Genomic DNA, 21,030 nt, shown 5'->3' with positions numbered 1-21,030 from the left:
ATCAAACTTTAACTTCTCACTATTAACTAACCTAACAACCCCCTTCTAATTCTAAGCACACGTGTATGTAATGTGTGTGTAAGCTTAGAAAAGTTCTTTGGTTCACAGTCCAATCTCACTTCTCATTCCTCCAAGTTCACTGATGGCAGGCAATTCTTCGACTGTGCACAGAATTTAACATTGACAAAGTTCACCAGGCTTTGGTGCTTGGAAGGTAAATGGTTACCTCTCAGGAAGGTTCTTGTCGGTTTTCAGAGAGAGAGTCGTTGTTCCAGGACATCCACAACTGATTTACTTCCATCAGCCACTTCAGTGTCTTGCTGATGAAACTTGCCCACTCAGGGTTCTCCGGTTGATAACCTCTTTCTTTCAGGTCACCACAGAGTGCCTTTTTGTTTCCCATATTCCAAATGAAATATTAGACAGCCAGTCCTCTCCTCTTGCATGAACCACAAGGGCTTTGACCAGGCTGAACTAAGCACTCACAACCCATCTTCCAAATGGGGGTTTCCACAAGCTTGCCAGCTTATCCTGTTCCAGTTCCAGTTGCACTGCTGCTGACTGTAAAACTGTAGGACTAATCTCTGAGTCTCTCTTTCTCTCTCTCTCACACACAGAGAGAAACAGCAAATTTCCCTCCAGACAAACTGAAGCTCTGACAAGCTCTTTCATCTGTTGCCTTTTTGTAAACAACAATCCATTAGTGAAGTCTCTTTGGCACTCTCCAAAGCTTTTGCAGAGGATCTTGGCGCCGGAATGTCTAGCATGAGCAGAGCTCCAGTATTTCAAATAAGATCTGTTTTAAAGTGTTTGTATGTGACCTACATTAACAAACCCTGCCCCAATTTATCTCCCAAAAACATATCTATATTCTGTCACAGTTAGCAGACTTAAGATGGTAAGAAATATAGAAGCAGGAGAAGGCTAATTGGTCCTTCATGGTTCTTGGGCATTTATTAAGATTTCAGTTAATCTACTTCAACACCACTTTCCAACACTGATCCTACATCTTGTGATTACTTAATATTTTAAAATCCATAAATCTTTTCACATAAAATGAAACTCTGGCAACCTCTTGAGCAGAGAATTCCAAGATTCCCTATTCATGGGTAAGAAATGTTTTCCTGTTTCAGTACTTAATAGTCAGCCCCTGATTTTGAGCAGATGAAATCTGATTCTCGATACCCCAACCAGAGAAAACTTCATCCCACAGATATTTCAAGCCTCATAACAAAATGCATGTTTTTCAAGGACACCATCTTTCATTTTTCCAAATTCTGAAGACTGGGCCCAGTCTGCTTCATTGGCACAATAAAATTTGAAAAAGACATCTGTCTCTTGAGCAATAAGAGCAAACACGTAGTTTCCTTCAATTACTTGTTATCTTTCAGGGATTAATAATTTAGGGGCAATATTTTCTAAGTGCCCTCGTACCACTTCCTTAATTATATATTTCATTTAGTTTCCCTATTACTGATAACCAGCTAATTAGTGCCTCGCCCCTTATTTTCTCTCCTACCCTCCTCACTTATATCAGGTATTATCTTTCTGGGAACAATTCTGGAATCGATAGAATATTAGCAGATGACAATGTGCTTTCACTGCCTCAGTTGCTACCTCCTCCAAAACTCGAGCATGCAAATCATGAGGTCTTTTGATTTTTTTGCAAATGGGTCCATTTGATTTCTCCAGGGCTTGATTTATTGAATAAAATGCTAATTTCCTTGAATTCTTCATTAACTCTAGACCAGTAATTTTTTACTATTTCCGTGAGAGTTTTCTGTGTCTTCTGTGAAGTCATTAAAAAAATATTCTCTGCCACTATCTTATCCCCAATGTATTTGTTCTAATCTTGGTCTGTAAGAGATCATATTAACTTTATTTAATTGTTTCCATTTTACATGTCTATAGAAGATTTCACCATCTATTTTGATGCTTCTTGCTAGACTATTTTTATTCTATTGTCTCTATTCTTAAGTACTCACCTCCAAGTCCTTGCCCTGGCACATGGTGCCTAAAGCTCCTTGGAAAACAGAACAAAGGTTCTGTGAGGACAGTAGAGCTACAAGGTACCGTGTTCATCTTCGCTTACGAAGGGATGGGCCATGAGAGAGATCCTTATAAGTGCCTCAGACTTGTCTAATTTGAAACTTTCCTAATCCCAGATTTACAGCACTTTTTTTGGCAGTTGGAAACCATTTTCCTTTGATTTGTTAGTACCTTTAACTGTTCTTGATCACCATGGATAAACAAGTTATCCTATTGTTACCTTTTTTGCCTTAAATAAGTATGAATGATTGTGAATAATTGGATATTTGTCATTGCTCACTACCTGTCATTATTGGTGGGGTCATCACAGAAGTTTGCAGATCACCTTTGTCCTTTTCTAACTCATCTATTATGATCTATCCTCACCCTTATAAACCTTATAGCATTACTCAGAATAATCTCCTGCCTGCTGAACTCGTTTGTAAGTGAGCTGTTTTGTTAGATCTATTTGAATGACTAATCTTGATTGCAAATCAAGGTGGGAGGGGAAAGGTTTAAAGGAGTTGTAAATTTTGCTTTTTTTTAACAATGATTCTCAGGTTTGTAGAGTAAAACAGCAAGGCCCAATTCATCCTTGGTGCCTTCCTAAATTAATCTCATTTGCCTGCATTTGGCCCATTTTCCATATAACCATATAACCACTTACAGCACAGAACAGGCCAGTTCGGCCCTACTAGTCCATGCCGTAGCAAATCCCCACCCTCCTAGTCCCACTGACCAGCACCCGGTCCATACCCCTCTAGTCCCCTCCTATCCATGTAACGATCCAGTCTTTCCTTAAATGTAACCAATGATCCCGCCTCGACCACGTCTGCCGGAAGCTCATTCCACATCCCCACCACCCTCTGCGTCAAGAAATTTCCCCTCATGTTCCCCTTATAATTTTCCCCCTTCAATCTTAAAACATGTCCTCTAGTTTGAATCTCCCCCTTTCTTAATTGAAAAAGCCTATCCACATTTACTCTGTCTGTCCCTTTTAAAATCTTAAACACCTCGATCAAGTCCCCTCTCAATCTTCTACGCTCCAGAGAAAAAAGCCCCAGTCTGCACAACCTTTCCCTGTAACTCAGACCCTGAAATCCTGTCAACATTCTCGTGAACATTCTCTGCACTCTCTCTATAATTTGGTGACCAAAACTGTACACAGTACTCCAAATTTGGCCTCACCAATGCCTTGTAGAATTTCATCATAACCTCCCTACTCTTGAATTCAATACTCCGATTTATGAAGGCCAACTTTCCAAATGCCTTCTTCACCACACCATCTACCTGAGTATCAGCCTTTTTTTTTTTTTTAATTTTTTTATTTTTCACACCATAAATCACATTAGCCATGATATACACTATTTCTTTTTCACACATATACAGTGACTTTTTCTCCCCCCCCCCCTTTCCTCCCAAACCACCCCCCCACCCCCCCCTCTCATCCATTTTAGGTATACAATCTAGGTTGCATTAAGCCAGTCAGACAATGTTGTCATTCAACAAAATTACACCAGAAATTCTACTGAGTCCATTCTTTTCTTTCCTTCTCCTTCCATCAACTTAGGTAATGTTTGTCCCCGGTAGGTTTTCGCTATTGTATTTAATGTGAGGCTCCTATACTTGTTCGAATATTTCAATATTATTTCTTAACCAATATGTTATTTTTTCTAATGGAATACATTTATTCATTTAAATTTGGTAGTTTCTTCCTTTTAATTTGGTTATGTATTCCATTAATATTTAAAGACATATAGTTCAGCGTAGCCCTTTTATATTTTGTTTATCTTCTCTTTCCGTTTTTCCATCATTACCTTTCCTCCTTTTCCATTTCTGTTTTCTTATTTTCAACTCTTTATCAGACAACATTCCTACAACATCTAACATTTTCCTTATTCTCCTATTTCTATCTTATTTATCCCCAATCTCCCCTTCACCTCCTGAGTTGTCCTTTATCCCTTGTCGGACAACCACATCTCCCCTCTCCATTTGGATTTGCGAATCCACTCGCAAGCGTCAACTGATTTTGCAGTGACCGCTATTTCCCCCCACCCCGCCTCCCCCAGAAAAGATTTCACTTTTCATATGTCACAAAGGTCCCTCTTTTAATTCCCTCCTTATTCTCTCTATTCCATTACCTTCCCTTATTAATTCTTGTCTATACTATCTATATTTTCCTCTAAGTACAGATACATTCATGTATGCTCATTGTCTCTATTCACTCTTATACCTCTTTACCTGCATACATATCAATCGTGATCATTTTTACTCTCATTACCCGTCTTCATCCCTCAGTCTATTTTTGTCTTTACCCACATACATATCAGTCGTGATCATTTTAACTCTCATTACCCGTCTTCCTCCCTCAGTCTATTTTTGTAATTGTTCTGCAAATTTTCGTGCTTCTTCTGGATCCGAGAATAGTCTGTTTTGTTGTCCTGGAATAAATATTTTCAATACCGCTGGATGCTTTAGTATAAATTTATACCCTTTCTTCCATAAAATCGCCTTTGCTGTATTGAACTCTTTTCTCTTCTTTAGGAGTTCAAAACTTATATCTGGATAAATGAAGATTTTTTGCCATTTATACTCCAGTGGTTTGTTGCCCTCTCTTACTTTTTCCATTGTCTTCTCCAGTACCTTTTCTCTTGTAGTATATCTTAGGAATTTTACTACAATAGATCTTGGTTTTTGTTGTGGTTGTGGTTTAGAGGCCAATACTCTATGTGCCCTTTCTATTTCCATTTCATGCTGTAGTTCTGGACATCCTAGGGTCTTAGGGATCCACTCTTTTATAAACTCCCTCATATTCTTGCCTTCTTCATCTTCCTTAAGGCCCACTATCTTTATGTTATTTCTTCTGTTATGGTTTTCCATTGTATCTATTTTTTGAGCTAGTAGTTCTTGTGTCTCTTTAGTTTTTTTATTAGATTTCTCCAATTTCTTTTTTAAGTCTTCTACCTCCATTTCTGCTGCTACTGCCCGCTCTTCCATCTTGTCCATTTTTTTTCCCATTTCTGTTAAGGTCATCTCCATTTTAATTATTTTCTCTTCTGTGTTGTTTATTCTTTTTCTTAAATCCTTAAATTCCTGTGTTTGCCATTCTTTAAATGACTCCATGTATCCTTTAATAAGAGCAAGTATATCCTTTACCTTGCCTATCTTTTCTTCTTCTATTTCACTATACTCTTCCTCTTCCTCTTCTTCTTCCTCTGGGTTGGCCATCTGTTGTTTCTTTGGTGCCCTTTCCTCCTCTTCTTTCTTGTTTCCATTGTCTTCTGTGGTCTCTTCTTGCTGCAGGTGTTCTGCAGCTGTCGTTGCCGGCTGTGGAGATCGACTCCCCAGCTGGTCCCCCCTCCCGTCGGTGTGTTTTTTTTCATTCGCATCGCGCATGCGCGAAGTTTCACGCATGCGCGGTTGCGCACTTTTGCTCGGCTCTGCGAGCCATTTTTGTAGTCCATTATTTACCGACCTGAGGGAGCGGGTTCCTCTCTCCGCAGCGGGCCTCTTCGGACAGGTAAGGCCTTCACCTTTTTCCTCCTTTGTCTTCTCTTCCTCTCTTCTTACCGTTGCTTTCGACTTTTCTTTTTTTGTCGCCATCTTCTTTCCACCTTTATACTCACTTTTCTGTAACTTTTATTTCTGTGCCTTTGTGTTTTCTCTTGTTTTTCCCGACTTTTCTGGAGAGGGCTGGAGTTCACCGTCCGGCCACTACTCCATCACGTGACTCCTCCCGAGTATCAGCCTTGAGGGTACTATTTACCATAACTCCTAAATCCTTTTGTTGTTCTGCACTCCTCAATTGTCTACCATTCAATGTATATGACCTATTTAAATTTGCCTTTCCAAAATGCAGCACCTCACATTTATCTGTATTAAATTCCATCAGCCATTTCTCAGCCCTCACCTCCAGCCTTCCTAAATCACCTTTTAATCTACAGTGATCTACCTCACTGTCCACAACACCACCAATCTTTGTGTCATCCGCAAACTTGCTTATCCAATTCTCTACCCCTACATCCAGATCGATAATATATATAACAAATAATAGTGGACCCAGGACCGAACCCTGAGGAACTCCACTAGTCACCGGCCTCCAATTGGACAAACAATTGTCTACCACTATTCTCTGACACCTTCCATCCAACCACTGCTGAATCCATTTCACTACCTCCTTATTTATACCTAATGCCTCCACCTTTTTTCCTAACCTCCAGTGGGGAACTTTGTCAAAAGCTTTACTAAAGTCCAAATAGACAACATCCACAGCTTTCCCTTCATCAACCTTTTTTGTAACCCCCTCGAAGAACTCAATCAGGTTTGTCAAGCATGATCTACCCCTGACAAAACCATGCTGATTACTCCCTATCAATCCTTGTACGTCCAAAAATTTGTAAATAGCATCCCTCAGAACACTTTCCATCAACTTACCTACCACAGACATCAGACTTACAGGCCTATAATTCCCAGGTTTGCATTTGGACCCTTTCTTAAACAGAGGAACCACACGCGCCACCCTCCAATCCTTTGGTACCACCCCCGTGGCCAGTGACGTCCTAAATATCTCTGTTAATGGCCACTAGCCTCCCTGAGTGTCCTAGGGAATGTTTTGTCCGGTCCAGGAGATTTATCCACCTTTATCTTTTTTTAACACAGCCATCACTACCTCCTCGGTTATCCTTATATGCTTCATGACCTCCCCACTATTTTTCTTTACTTCAACTGGTTCAACATTTCTTTCCCTAGTGAATACCGAGGCAAAGATATCATTCAAAATTTCCCCCATTTCCTCAGACTTCTCACTCAGCCTACCCTCGCTATCTACAAGGGGTCCAATTTTATCTCTCACTAATCTTTTACTTTTAATGTACTTATAGAAACCCTTTGGATTTATTTCTACTCTGTCAGCCAAAGCCTCTTCATGCCTTTTTTTGGCCTTTCTAATTTCTTTCTTAAGATTCCTTCTACACTCCTTGTAGTCCTCCTTCAACTTCTCAGCTCCCTGCTCTTTATACCTCTTGTACCCCTCCCTTTTTCTCCTAACCAAATTTCCAATATTCTTCGAAAACCAAGCCTCCCTATGACTTCCAGCCTTTCCATTGATCCAGACTGGGACATAACTACTCTGTACCCTCAAAATTTCTTTTTTGAATATCCTCCATTTTTTATTAACATCCTTACCTGAAAATATCCTGTCCCACTCAATACTCCCCAAATCCCTTCTTATTCCTTCGAAATTTGCTCTTTTCCAATCCAGAACCTCAACTTTAGGCCTCTCCTTGCTCTTCCTTAAAACTACCCTAAAACTAACAAAATTATGGTAAACCCAATTGGTTCTCCAACATTAATGTCCGCTACCTGACCTAGCTCGTTCCCTAACAGGAGATCCAGTATTACACCATCCCGAGTCGGTTCTTCTACTAACTGATTTAGAAAACAATCCTGAACACATTTAACGAACTCCAGCCCATCCAGCCCTCTAACCATATGGGTATCCCAATCAATGTGTGGGAAGTTAAAATCTCCCATGATCACTACCCTATGATTTTCACACATATACGTTATCTCCCTACAAATTTGTTCCTCTAATTCCCTTGGCCCATTTGGTGGTCAGTTCTTTGGCTTGGCTTCGCAGACGAAGATTTATGGAGGGGGTAAAAGTCTGTAATACACCCCTATTAGCACCCTCTTGCCTCCTCCACCCCTCAATTCCACCCAAACAGCCTCACTGATCGATCCCTCCATACCATCCTGCCACCTCACGGCAGTAATGTCCTCCCTATCAAGCAGAGCAACTCCTCCTTTTTTACCCCCTGATCTATCACATCGAAAACAAATGTATCCCGGAACATAAACCTCCTGTCCACATCTCACTACCAGTATCGTCCTCTATCACTTCCTTTTACAGCTCGTTCCATATATCCTCCACCCTGATAAAACTGTCCTTAGATCCCTTTAAACCTTTCCCCTCTCACCTTCAACCTGAACATCGGTTTTGTATTCCATTATTGAGGAAAATTACTGAAATTGTAGAGTTTCTTGGCATAAATAAATATTTTCAAATTCTTTCAATCATAGTTTCACTTTCACCTGGTCTTTCAGATACTTTTTGAGCTTTAAAAAGTAATATACATTTGTGTTTTCCATTGGTTATAATTTGTAAGCTGCAGTTTCCTCCAGTTTATGTTTCCGGGTTACATCCAACAAAAGGTCTTTGACCTGCGGTGCCAACTCTTTCTCTTTTCACAGATGCTTCCTGACTTGCTGATTATTTCTAGAATTTTCTACTTATGTTTGGATTGAAATCTAAACTCTGTCGTAACTCCTTCCTAGTTAATCAAGCCTATTCTGGCTCTCAGTTCCCAAACCTCCCACATATACAATTCTGGTCCTTCCTTTTCCCTCCAACTGTCTTGTTGAACTTTTCTCTATTTTCAAACTCTAATTACATGGAACATTACAGCACAGTACAGGCTCGTCAACCCAGAAAGTTGTGGCGATCTAGGTGCACCAACTCAACAATAATCTAATTTTTCCCTACCTCACGCCCATAACCCTTTATTTTTCTTACAAATTCTGATCTATTTTCCACCAACAACATGTGTGTCTTCAGGAACCAAATGCCGCATTTCAAATCAGTCCATTCACAAATCATCCAATTAGATGTCTACTTGATTCAGGTTATTCAGCAATTCTTTAATCAACAAAAATCTTGTCGTCATTGAGGTCTTCTCCAGAACTGATGCTGTTTCATCTTCACCTCCATTACCACAGTGCAGTGAACTGAGATTCATTGGCGGTGTGTTATAATGATGGCTGGCTCTGCCCCTATCTACCCTTATATAACCTTGGTTTCCTGCCTAAACCCTGAACCCCTCTGAAGACCACTGTAAGACCCTACCCTCAGTTATAAGCTAATGAAAGCATATGTCTCCCTCCAGTCGTAAGAGCTTTTATTCACGCTATACATAGTCTGCACCAGACTCCATTGATATCACCTCACTACAGTAGTGCCAAGCCCTTTGCTTCTCACATTGTTTGTGTTTTCTTATAATGCAAAGGCCTTGTCCCAAAACTCTGGTGAGTCTTCTTTTGAATAACTTTCCAACTGCGCTTATGAATTGTCCCATTGTTCTCAGAAGGCCATGAAACGTTTTTGGGTCTGGCTACTCAGAACATGTTCTCCACTGAGATTCTCTATGATTTTGTTTCTTTGTAAGCTTGTTTCTCACCCTTGCAGTGGTTTCTGCTGGCATTCCACTGTAAACCTCACCTGCTGTGCGTTTTGTCATTGCAGTCATGAGGCAAGGTCGGTTTCAAAAGTGGACGTATGTCTAGCCCTTATAGGCAGACATCTGAACAGTCAGCGCTGCAAATCCATGATCCTTGAAGAATATATGAATATTTTTGTGTGTCACGGGTACATTCCTTGTGGATATCATCTACTACCATTCTGGGAATAGAAAGTTTCCATTCCCTGACATCTGTCCACACCACAGCTCTTGGCTCTGTATCACGCAAATGATTCTCTATCTCCCCACTGCACAAGGTTTGTTTTCTTTGACTGAGTTATTTTGTCCCCTTTCACACATTTTTCATCAAAAGGACCATTGTTACAAGATACCTAATATAGTGAGAGGGGTCCTTTCACGAACAGACAGAAAGGTTATCTCCAACCTTCATACAACCATACACAGAGCACAATTCACAGAGTATAGGATTGGATGAAAAGGAAGATAAATAAGTGCCAAGCAAGGGCAGCATAATAGCACTGTGGAGAGGTTCATTCAAAAGCCTGATGACTGGGGAGGAAGCTATCTTCGAGCCTGGAGGCATGTGCTTTCAGACCCTTAAGCCTTCTCCCGATGGGAGGAGGGAGAAGGGAGTGCATTTGGAGTGTGATGAGTCTTTCAGTATGTTGGCTATTGTCCTCAGCAGTGGGAGATGTTGATGGAGTCTTTGCAGGTGAGGAAAATTTGTGTAAATTCTGAGCATACTCACTACTTTTTGTAGCTCCTTCTGTGCTACACCAGGAAGGTGTTAACTGGGATCGTTGTTTGAAGAGAGTTCGCAAAATTGTTGAGGACTCCTATCACCCTGCAAGAGTATCAAAGCCTGAAATCACCAGGCCGAGAAACAGCTTCTTCCCACGGACAGTGAGACTGCAGAATGAACTGCTCATAAAACCATTGGTGATTCTACTATTAATTAAACAATACTTATTTATTTTATATATGTATAATAAATATGTATGCATGTACTGCATGTGTTTCCTTTGTGTGTTATTCCTTGATATGTGTTTGCTGTTTCGTTGTTTTGTACTTGTAGTACCTGATTATAATGAACTTGAACAGAGCAGAGCAGCTCCCATACCACGTTGTCTTGTTTTTAGTAAATATGCTTTTGAGGGTGCACCTGTGCAAGTTGTTGACAGACAAGGCTGACATACCAAACTTCATTTGTCTCCTGATAAATTCAGAATCAAAATTTATTATCATGAAATTGGTTGTTTTGTGGCAGCGTCATGGTGCAAACATTCACATAAACCACCTCACAACAATAAATAAAAATAGTGCAAAAAAAGTCAAAGTGAGGCAGTGTCTTTGGTTCATTGATCATTCAGGAATCTGATGGCAGCGGGGAAGAAGCTGTCCTTGTGCCACTGGGTGCTTGTCACTGGGTACATTTTTCCTGATGGTGGCAGAGCGAAGAGGGTGTTGCCTGGGTGCTGAAGGTCCTTGAGGATAGAGGCTGCTTTCTTAAGACACCGCCACTTGTAGATGTCCTCAATGGAGTGAATACGGGTGCCCGTGTTGTTGCACGCCAAGTTAACAACCTTCTGGAGTATTTTTCTTGTCCTGAGTGTTGGAAACCAGCCAGAATGCTTTCCATGGTACACCTGTAGAAGTTTTCAAGAGTCTTTGGTGGCATAGTGAATCTCAAACACCTCACCAAGTACAGCCACTGACGAGCCTTCTTTCTGATTGCATTGACATGGATGCTCCAGGACAGATCCTCGGAGATGTTGACACCCATGAATTTGAAGTTCTTTACCCTCTCCTATACTTAGCCCTCATTGAGGACTGGATCATGTTCTCCTGGCTTCCTCCTGAAGTCCACAATCATCTCATTGGTTTTGCTAATGAGCTGATCTATCTCCTTCCTGTATGCTTCTTAATTGCCATTTGTGATTCTTCTGACAACTATGGTGTCATCGGCATATTTGTAGATATCATTGGAATTGTGCCTGTGCCTGAAGATGGAAGCAAATATTTCAGCTAACAGAGTGCCTTAGTCATTGGACTAAGCACGTATCCTTGAGGTGCGCCTGTGTTGATAGTCAGTGAGGAGGAGACGCTTGCATTTCATACTGACTGTGGTCTTCGGATGAGGATCTAGTTGCAGGGGTTTGGGGGGGGGGGTGGGGTGGCTTAGAGGTGTTGGTGCACTTTCTTGACTGTTCCAGGTCAGGTCTTTGGACATATTCATTCTTAAGAACAATTACTAAGGAAACATTCATTCCCAATTTCCATTTCCAGTTGTGCCAACAGAATTCTGGCTCCACGTTGATTATCACATTTGATTTATAGAAAGAGCTCCTTAATTTCATTGTCCTCTTAGCCTGTGTTATACTTTCAAATGCTGAACTTTTACATCTAACATTCTCTAATACTGCCATGTTATAAAATATCTGAAGCTTTTCTCTTCATCTTTGTATGAGTCCTTGTTTGTGGGGTTTGTGATGCAAAGTAACTTATGTCCTTATCACCAATATCAATACCACCTTCTAACTTATGGCTGCTTTTCCCTAATTCTATCTAGGTCTAATAACTTTCTTATTTGGATAGGTTAATTGGCTTAGGTAAAATGCTGCAGTGTAGGTAAGATGGCAAAAGTATCTAGTGATGGACATTATATATAAATACATAATTTAAAATTGTAAGAGTAAATCTCTGAAGTCACACATAAACCGTTAGTGAAGATGGGAGCAAATATTCAGCCAGCGGAGAGCCTTGGTCGTGCTCTGCTCTTAGCAGCTGTTCAAATAAAGTTGTGTGAAACAGCAATGGTGTCGTCCAGGATGAAGAGCTGGTTGATGCTGCTTGCCATTGGGGTGATTCTCTTAAAATGCCTCCTCAACCCTGCTTAGTAAGAGACACCCGAGTCAGAGGTTTTCTCTGTAAAACTTGGGGGGGGGGGGTTTAATTATCTATAACATTATTGTTCATTTTTCTGGTGGCTCCTTGGAGGGGGAGGAACCTGCAGATGCAGCGACGGTTAAATGTTTTCACAGAATGTGACTGAAAACAAAGTAAAATGATTTATACATTAATGCAAGTGAAGTTTGTTGAGTGTAAGTGCAGTATATTATTTTTGTCTTTTAAACTGTTTGTTCTTAACACAAGTGTATTAGGCATTGCAAGAGCAAGTCTCAAACAACCAGAAAATACACTTCTCTGGCATCTACTGATCCCAGGTGCCAGATACCTGGACTTTTACTGTATGTATATAGAAAGATGGAGAGAAGGAGGGGAAATAGGATTGATGGGATCGCTCTGCATGAAGCTGGCATGTGCCCAATGTTGAATGGCATAATATTTTTATATTTATAGTATCCTTAGTGATGATTTTGCAAGTTAAAAGTGCTGTTAACTTATTTATAAATCAACTGCTAAATTATCAGTGGCATTTCACACAGTTGATGATTATGTATACTATACACAAAATAGAAATGAATTTCAGAAAGTTTTTTGATAGAGCCATCTAGTGGTCAGAGATTGCAACTATGATCAAGAAACGCACAGATACATCAACATACTTATTAATTACATTGATCCGATTATTCATTTCTGAAATGTCATACTACGGTGTAAACAAAACATAATCTTAAGGTCATTGACAGACACAGCTCTTATGTATATTGGTTTAAAGTATTTGCTATTTCATATCCAGAATATAATTCTTTCTTTCTTTGGCTTGGCTTCGCGGACGAAGATTTATGGAGGGGGTAAAAAGTCCACGTCAGCTGCAGGCTCGTTTGTGGCTGACAAGTCCGATGCGGGACAGGCAGACACGATTGCAGCGGTTGCAAGGGAAAATTGGTTGGTTGGGGTTGGGTGTTGGGTTTTTCCTCCTTTGCCTTTTGTCAGTGAGGTGGGCTCTGCGGTCTTCTTCAAAGGAGGTTGCTGCCCGCCAAACTGTGAGGCGCCAAGATGCACGGTTTGAGGCGTTATCAGCCCACTGGCGGTGGTCAATGTGGCAGGCACCAAGAGATTTCTTTAGGCAGTCCTTGTACCTTTTCTTTGGTGCACCTCTGTCATGGTGGCCAGTGGAGAGCTCGCCATATAACATGATCTGGGAAGGCGATGGTCCTCCATTCTGGAGACGTGACCCATCCAGCGCAGCTGGATCTTCAGCAGCGTGGACTCGATGCTGTCGACCTCTGCCATCTCGAGTACTTCGACATTAGGGGTGTAAGCGCTCCAATGGATGTTGAGGATGGAGCGGAGACAACGCTGGTGGAAGCGTTCTAGGAGCCGTAGGTGATGCCGGTAGAGGACCCATGATTCGGAGCCGAACAGGAGTGTGGGTATGACAACAGCTCTGTATACGCTTATCTTTGTGAGGTTTTTCAGTTGGTTGTTTTTCCAGACTCTTTTGTGTAGTCTTCCAAAGGCGCTATTTGCCTTGTCTATCTCATTGTCGATCCTTGCATCTGATGAAATGGTGCAGCCGAGATAGGTAAACTGGTTGACCGTTTTGAGTTTTGTGTGCCCGATGGAGATGTGGGGGGGCTGGTAGTCATGGTGGGGAGCTGGCTGATGGAGGACCTCAGTTTTCTTCAGGCTGACTTCCAGGCCAAACATTTTGGCAGTTTCCGCAAAGCAGGACGTCAAGCGCTGAAGAGCTGGCTCTGAATGGGCAACTAAAGCGGCATCATCTGCAAAGAGTAGTTCACGGACAAGTTTCTCTTGTGTCTTGGTGTGAGCTTGCAGGCGCCTCAGATTGAAAAGACTGCCATCCGTGCGGTACCGGATGTAAACAGCGTCTTCATTGTTGGGGTCTTTCATGGCTTGGTTCAGCATCATGCTGAAGAAGATTGAAAAGAGGGTTGGTGCGAGAACACAGCCTTGCTTCACGCCATTGTTAATGGAGAAGGGTTCAGAGAGCTCATTGCTGTATCTGACCCGACCTTGTTGGTTTTCGTGCAGTTGGATAATCATGTTGAGGAACTTTGGGGGACATCCGATGCGCTCTAGTATTTGCCAAAGCCCTTTCCTGCTCACGGTGTTTCATATCCAGAATATAATTAGCATTCTGTCATACCTCATGGGGGTTATTTTTGTTTCCTTCGCAATTGTTTATTCCTTCAAATGCATTTAATGCATAAATATTTTACCATGTATGTCCAAGATAGGTGAAATTAAGAGAAAAAGAGTGATGCACCTGTTTTAGTCCTGTTGAATGACACAGGGTATTAAGAATTCTATTGTGACAAATTTAATCAGATCAGCATCTAAAGCCTTAGACGTTGTTCAGCTGAGCATGAGGGTAAGTAACAGACTCATTTTGACACCTTAAAACTGGTTTGATTAACTTTCTATTAAATTCTTTAAAAGTCGTGTACAATTGTATGAATAAAATACAAAAAGGGATGTTTTAGATTATAACTACTGATAGATTAATCCAGGATTATTATTGCTACAGAAAGCTGAACAATGAATTGTAGATTCAGTGAAGTCTTGGTAGAAAATGAACAGAATTACAATGTTTGGCTTGTCAATTAATTTCAACTTTGCTTGTTTGCATTATTCTTTTGCTGTGTCTTCCTCTAAATGCTGCACACCATTTATTTTGTGTATTCAGTTGTACAATGGGTCAGGTATGTTCTCTACACAATCTTGTAATGCGTGATCCAATGTGTGATCAATTAAACAGCATGTAAGGTGTATCAAGCTGCAAAATATGTGAAGAATCTAGAATGTTGATCCTGTACAGAACTTGGTGTAAAATTTGTAATTAGACGCTAATTTTGCTGTATATCTGTACTGGAAATTAATGTCAATTTTAGCTTGATTTGATTTGATTCAGCCTATTTAATTTATAAAAATTATAGTAAATTGCAGTACAGAGACAATAGAGTGCTTACACCAAGCTTGAATTTAAAATAATAGATTGAGTTTGATTGTGGATTGCAAGCAAGTTTCAGTCAAAAAAATGTAATAACAAAGATGAGATAAATCAAAAAGCAGTCCTTGGGTGATTTAATTTAATTTAATTTAACATACAGCATGGTATCAGGCCCTTCCAGCCCATACCGCCCAAATACGACAACCCCCGTATGTTTTAAAGGGTGGGAGGAAACCCACACAGACACAGGGAGAGCGTACAAATTCCTTTTTGGGCAGTGCCGGATTCGAACACTGGTTGAAGGCGCTGTAATAGCATTGCGCTAACTGTGTCACCTCCCTAATGCTTGAATTTTCATTTTAAGAGCTTGTTAGATTAAAAGAGGAACATGGACTGAAGGAAATGTGGGCCTTCTTGTTTTAGAGATGTTAGCAATCAACAAATTAAAGGGAGGTTACAATGAATACTAAGCGCCTATTTCTATTTTCATCGAGAAGCTTTGCTCATGTATAAGCCATAAAATAAATCACAGGTGAAATAGACAAATATTTTCACCCTATTAATAAGTGATACATGGTCACCACAATGTACTTCTTTTTCATCAGTGACTGAGCAAAATGGATCAAGCCATAATTCGGGAGAGGATACATATAAGATTTTGTAAGCGCAATTAGGAAAGTATATCAAAACCAAGAAGAATAATGCCATCATAATATCTGAAAATATCTTCAAAGATAAGTGAAAATGTGTGAAGGAGGAATAAACCAGTGCCTGTTTTTCTTTTGCAGGATATTGCAAGTATTTCTGAACGAATTTGACCTAAGCTTTAACAGTATCTCCCTACTGCTATTCTGGACTGCTGCAGGAAAACCATGACACAGGGTTCCTCCCACTTCTATCGCTCGATGTTAAAGTTGCCAAATCACCTCATATGCATTGTCAAGGAAAGCCTCCAACAGTTTGCATCCTATACTTTGACCCCATTCCAATTTTATTGGATCATTCTGATTGCACTAAGTTTTCCTTGTTCTATGCATTGTATAACATACAAGGTGGGGGTCATTGGGCCATGGGCATGTGACCCTATTTTTGCCAAAGCTCTTCCAGATGTGGCTGCTAAATTGGCTATTGATCAGATCAACAAGGATTCTTCTTTAAGCCTTGGCAACGACTTAGATTATGTGATATTAAATGAAGACTGTCAAACCTCCAAAGCATTATTTTCTTTTCTTGAGTATTCAGACAGGGCCTCTGGATTCATTGGCCTAGTAAATCCAGGCTACTGTGATGCTGCTTCCCTTATGGGGAAAAATTGGAACAGAATCGTATTTTCATGGGCATGCGTGAATTATGAATTGGATGATGCCATAAATTATCCAACATTTGCAAGGACATTGCCATCTCCAACACAAGTTCTCTTCAAAGTGATGAAATACTTCCGCTGGGCACATGTGGCAATCATCTCATCAAAGGAAGACATTTGGATGGATACAGCTGTGATCTTGGCAAATGCTCTCAGGAAACAAGGCATGCCTGTGCGAATTGTATTGCCAATGGCCAAAGAACCTGCAAGTATCAGGAAAGCTCTAGAGAAAATAAAATCTCTTGAAAAACTTCGCAGTATGTATAAATTTTTATCAGAACTAATCAGTGTAAATTTACAAGGTTTCTATTGATCAGCATAGCGGTGACCCCTGAACCTGCAGAGGGCTCTCACATTGAAGAACTCTTCGATTTTTTTTTAATGTATCTTTACCTAGTTATTAGGTAAATAATGAAATCAATTCATATGTCCTCTATTTTAATTTTTCTTCCATCTTTACATTCTCGAGAGCAATTAAGGAAAGACAATAAATGTTGGTTAGACCCTGTGAAATGTGTTGTATATGGGCTTGGCAATGGGCCAAGAACTGGGAAATTGAATTAGGCTGGATAGTTCCTCTTTGACCAGCTGAGATTAAACCAAGCAGTGTAACCCTCAATCAGAATCGTGGAAATCAACACATCACATCTGAAATGGCTAAATAAAAACTAACCAGCACTTTCTCCATAACTAAATACACATTCAAGTGTGATGCTCCCCTGGATAGTGACCATAGAGTCAAACTGGGTGAAAACAGACCCTTCAGCCCAACTTGTTCATGCTGACCAAATTGCCAATCTGAGCTAGAGGTGAACAGCTACTTCTTGTCCATTTTGGTTTTTTTAAAATAATTTTTAAACTGAAATCTCCTCAGCCTCGAAAGAAAACAATATGCAGAGTAAGTAAACTTTCCCCATACCTAAAATTATCTTGTCCTGGCATCCTCTGGTTTCCTTTTGGACAATCACAACCTTCCCATAATGTGGTCAACACAGTCAATGGAATGTTTATGTACTATAAAAAGCACAGCTTCTAATTTCTGGAAGCAAGCAACTTAAGCAGCAAATAAGATAATCATATAACCTGTTTTATAAATTTTGATATTGTAGCAAACAGGGTAACCTCCCCTAGACTTCCACAAAGTAATGCAACAGCATCTTTATATCCACCTGAAATACAAATCATATTTATCATCTCAATCAGTTGCCAGCACTTTGTTGGTACCTTAGCAGAGCACCTTCCCAGGTGTTGTGTCCTTGACTCTGAGTGAGACTTAAACTGAAAACATTTCTGACTCAGAGTCAATTATTCTCCAACTTACCGTGGGTGACGTCATATTCTTGTCAACTTTAGAAGTGTTTCTATCCTAGGCATTTCATTTTCAGCTATATTTCTCAATAAAAGGAAAATTAGATTTAGTTAACTAAATAAATTCATATGACAAAGGATCAGGTGTTGCATGCAATTGTATTAGATTATCAAACTTCAACAAAAGATACATTGGGTTATAGAATTTTTTTCTGACAAAATAGATAATGAATCTTTAATCTACAATAGTGCCTTCATAAGACAATTGTTCTTTATGTTTTCAGTGATCATCATGTGTATGCACTCAGTTCTTAACGGAGGTAGGGTACAGAAACAGGTTTTGGAAGTTGCCCATGACTTGCAGATGACCGATGGCAGCTACATCTTCGTACCATATGACACTCTTCTATACAGCCTCCCATATCAAAATACTCCCTACCCAGTGCTGATGAATAACTCCAAGTTACAAAAGGCTTATGACTCGGTGTTGACTATCACCGTGGATTCCACAAGAATGTCATTTCATCAGGCATTTAATGAACGTGTGCAGAAGCAGGAAATTGCAACTCACTTCAAGCTTGAGCAGGTACTATTAATTTATGTATTTTGTAACCATCACCCTATTTTTACTGATGACATTTAAGTGAAATGGGTGCATTATTCATTCCGATTCCTTGCCCAAGCAACCTTTTCTCATGGATTAGTTGAACACACATCCCTGCAAAACCCAATTCCCGCTTTCTTTCCAGCAGTAAAAAAAAATGAATATTTGTAGGAACTAACTTTTCTTCTTGACTCAAAAGTTGAGGCATCCTTCAACATACTATTTGAGATCAGCACACTTCAGGGATCCTTTTAGTCTTCTGGATTCAATAACCATGTTGTTTGGTACCATTTAAATGTTAAGTAATATTTCATTCATACATTTGTACTATTCTACTTGATATTCTGAGACCTAAGTGTAAGGCCAAACATAATGTATGAAGGAAAAGTTATCAGGGCTATCATTCCACTGTAGGTAATAAAAATAAAACAGTAGACTGGTCAACCTGATGTTGATAATGAGTAAATAAAAAGAAAACAATAAATGAGGGATTATATAAATCATCATTTTGAAAGGCACAGATTAATTAATGACAGCATATTACAGGAAAGCCATGTTTGAGGTTTTTGAGAATAAGAACAGCCCATGCAATATGGTTTTCTCAGTAGAAAATTGGTTATATGGGTTTTGAATGGGGTTCCATATTCCAAACTCCCTCATGGGCCCATCTAACATTTGACCCAGTAGTGAGAAGCAAAAGATACTAATTGGCATGGGTTTTAATGAAGGAAGATTGTTTGCAGGAAGGGCTTGTAGGGGTTAGGACTGGTCTGTTGCTTTTTGTAGTTTTTATCAATGATCCAGAATCAATGTTGCATAATCATACAGAAATTAGTTTTACAGCCCAACTCGTCCCTGCCGACCAAATTGTCTACCCAAACCTGCATTCACTCCATAACCCTCTAAACTTTTACTATCCATGTATCTCTTTAAATATCTTAAATACCCACCTCTATTACTTTTTCTGGCAATGTGTTCCATAAACCCACCACCTGTGTGAAAAAGGTGCCCCTCAGGTCCCTTTTAAAACTTTCCCCTCTCACCTTAAATTTATGCCCTCTAGTTTCAGATTCCCTTACCCCGTAAAAAAAAAACCCCCAACATCTATGTACCTTATCTATGTCCCTGTAATGTGGCTGATCGCGAGGAAGAAAGCAGATGAATCTAGAAAAATGGCAAATGAAATCCAATCTACAGAGTATAAGGCCATGGACGCAGACAGGACAAAGAGTGCTCAATAAATTGTGTGTTTCTAAAGGAACAAGAAGCTTGGAAGGCATGCTCACAGATTGGTGAGTAAAATGATTAAGAATCCGTAGAGTACACTTCCATTTACCAACCAAAGCGAAAGACATAAGATCAGCGAGTATTTGCTAGAACTTTTCAGAATACTATTTTAGGAGCTATCCAGCCTTTGCTAGATTGTTTATACAGTTCTGACCAAGGTGTGTTGAGATCAAGAATGGCTCAGGGGAGGAATCACGTGATGGAGTAGTGGCTGGCAGGGGAATACCAGCCCTCTCCAGAAAAGAAGAAATAAAGTGAAGAAAATACAAAGTTCAAGAAATACAAAACATAACAAATAAAAGATAAAGTTGTAGAGAAAAAAAAGAAAATGGCACCCAAGAAGGAAACAGTAAAAATAAAAACAATGGGAAAAATAGAAGAAAAGATGGCGGAAGAAAAAGGAGAAGGCCTTACCTGCATGAAGAAACAGGGAGCCGACGTGGAGGAGAGAGCCCGTTCTCCAAGGTTGGTGACGACCCTGCAGAGTCGTGACCCCCCTGACCGCTGGACTGCAAAAATGGCTCTTTGACCCAAACAAAAGTGCGCAGTGCGCTTACTAAGGAAAAGGAGAACACCAACGGGAGGGGGGCTCAGCTGAGGAGTGGGCAAACACAACGCAACCAGCTGAGGGATGCCCGACACCAGGGCTCTCAGCTGGAAGAAGAGGAAAGTGACAGGAAAGGGAGTGATAGGAAAGAAGAGCAGCAGCAGGAGGCCTAACAGATGAGTAGCCCAGAAGAAGAGGACCAACAGCAAGAAGCCAAGCAAGAAGAAGCCCAGAAAAGTGAGATAAGCAACTCATCAGGAAAGTCAGAAGAGACACAGATACAAGGAAGAGAAGAAGAAGACACAAACACAGGTGCAGACACAGAAGAAGAGGAAGAAGAAGACCAAGATCTGCACAGAGAAATAGAAGGTAAAATAGATGGACAGAATATAGATTTTTAAAAATTTCAAAAACAAATGAGAGCATTAAAAGAATGGTTGACATTAGAATTTAGTGAAATGAAAAGAAAAATGAAAAGTACAGAAGAAAAAAGTGAGTAGAATAGGAATAGAAATAGGGAAAAGATTAGAAAATGTGGAAGAACGAGAAACGGCTGTAGAAATGGAAGTAAATGACTTAAGAAGAAAATTGGAAGAAAGTGACAAAAAGAATGGCTCAGGGGATGGAGGAAACCTGACGTATTTGTGAGAGTGCATTGCAGTGCATTGGTTCTCAGGTGGATTGATTCCCCCCTTGTAAAGAGGGTTAAGGTTAAATTATCCCAGTGCGGCCAGAGGTGTGATTACAGAAATAGGACTT

The 21,030-nt window shown here is 40.2% G+C and overlaps 1 protein-coding gene across 5 annotated transcripts in view; it reads left to right on the top strand.

Moving 5' to 3' along the window:
• Nucleotides 1-21,030, top strand: part of LOC138740327 (retinal guanylyl cyclase 2-like) — a 60,820-nt gene that overhangs the window by 482 nt on the left and 39,308 nt on the right. For 4 of the 5 annotated variants that reach the window (XR_011342826.1, XM_069892829.1, XM_069892827.1 and 1 more), the window contains exons 2-3: nt 15,951-16,782; nt 18,118-18,419. Coding sequence is in view for 4 of the 5 variants with exons in the window: in XM_069892829.1 (XP_069748930.1) it covers nt 16,035-16,782; nt 18,118-18,419 (1,050 nt within the window). In the remaining variant the exon portion in view is untranslated. Of the gene's footprint in view, nt 1-12,447; nt 12,533-15,950; nt 16,783-18,117; nt 18,420-21,030 lie in introns of those variants that run through there. The other variant, XM_069892828.1, reaches the window with a different exon arrangement.

Source organism: Narcine bancroftii, chromosome 8, assembly GCF_036971445.1.
Source record: "Narcine bancroftii isolate sNarBan1 chromosome 8, sNarBan1.hap1, whole genome shotgun sequence".
In the NCBI taxonomy this organism is placed as follows: domain Eukaryota; kingdom Metazoa; phylum Chordata; class Chondrichthyes; order Torpediniformes; family Narcinidae; genus Narcine; species Narcine bancroftii.
The sequence above is the reverse complement of the archived record's forward strand: the minus strand, read 5'-3'. Positions and strand labels throughout refer to the sequence as shown.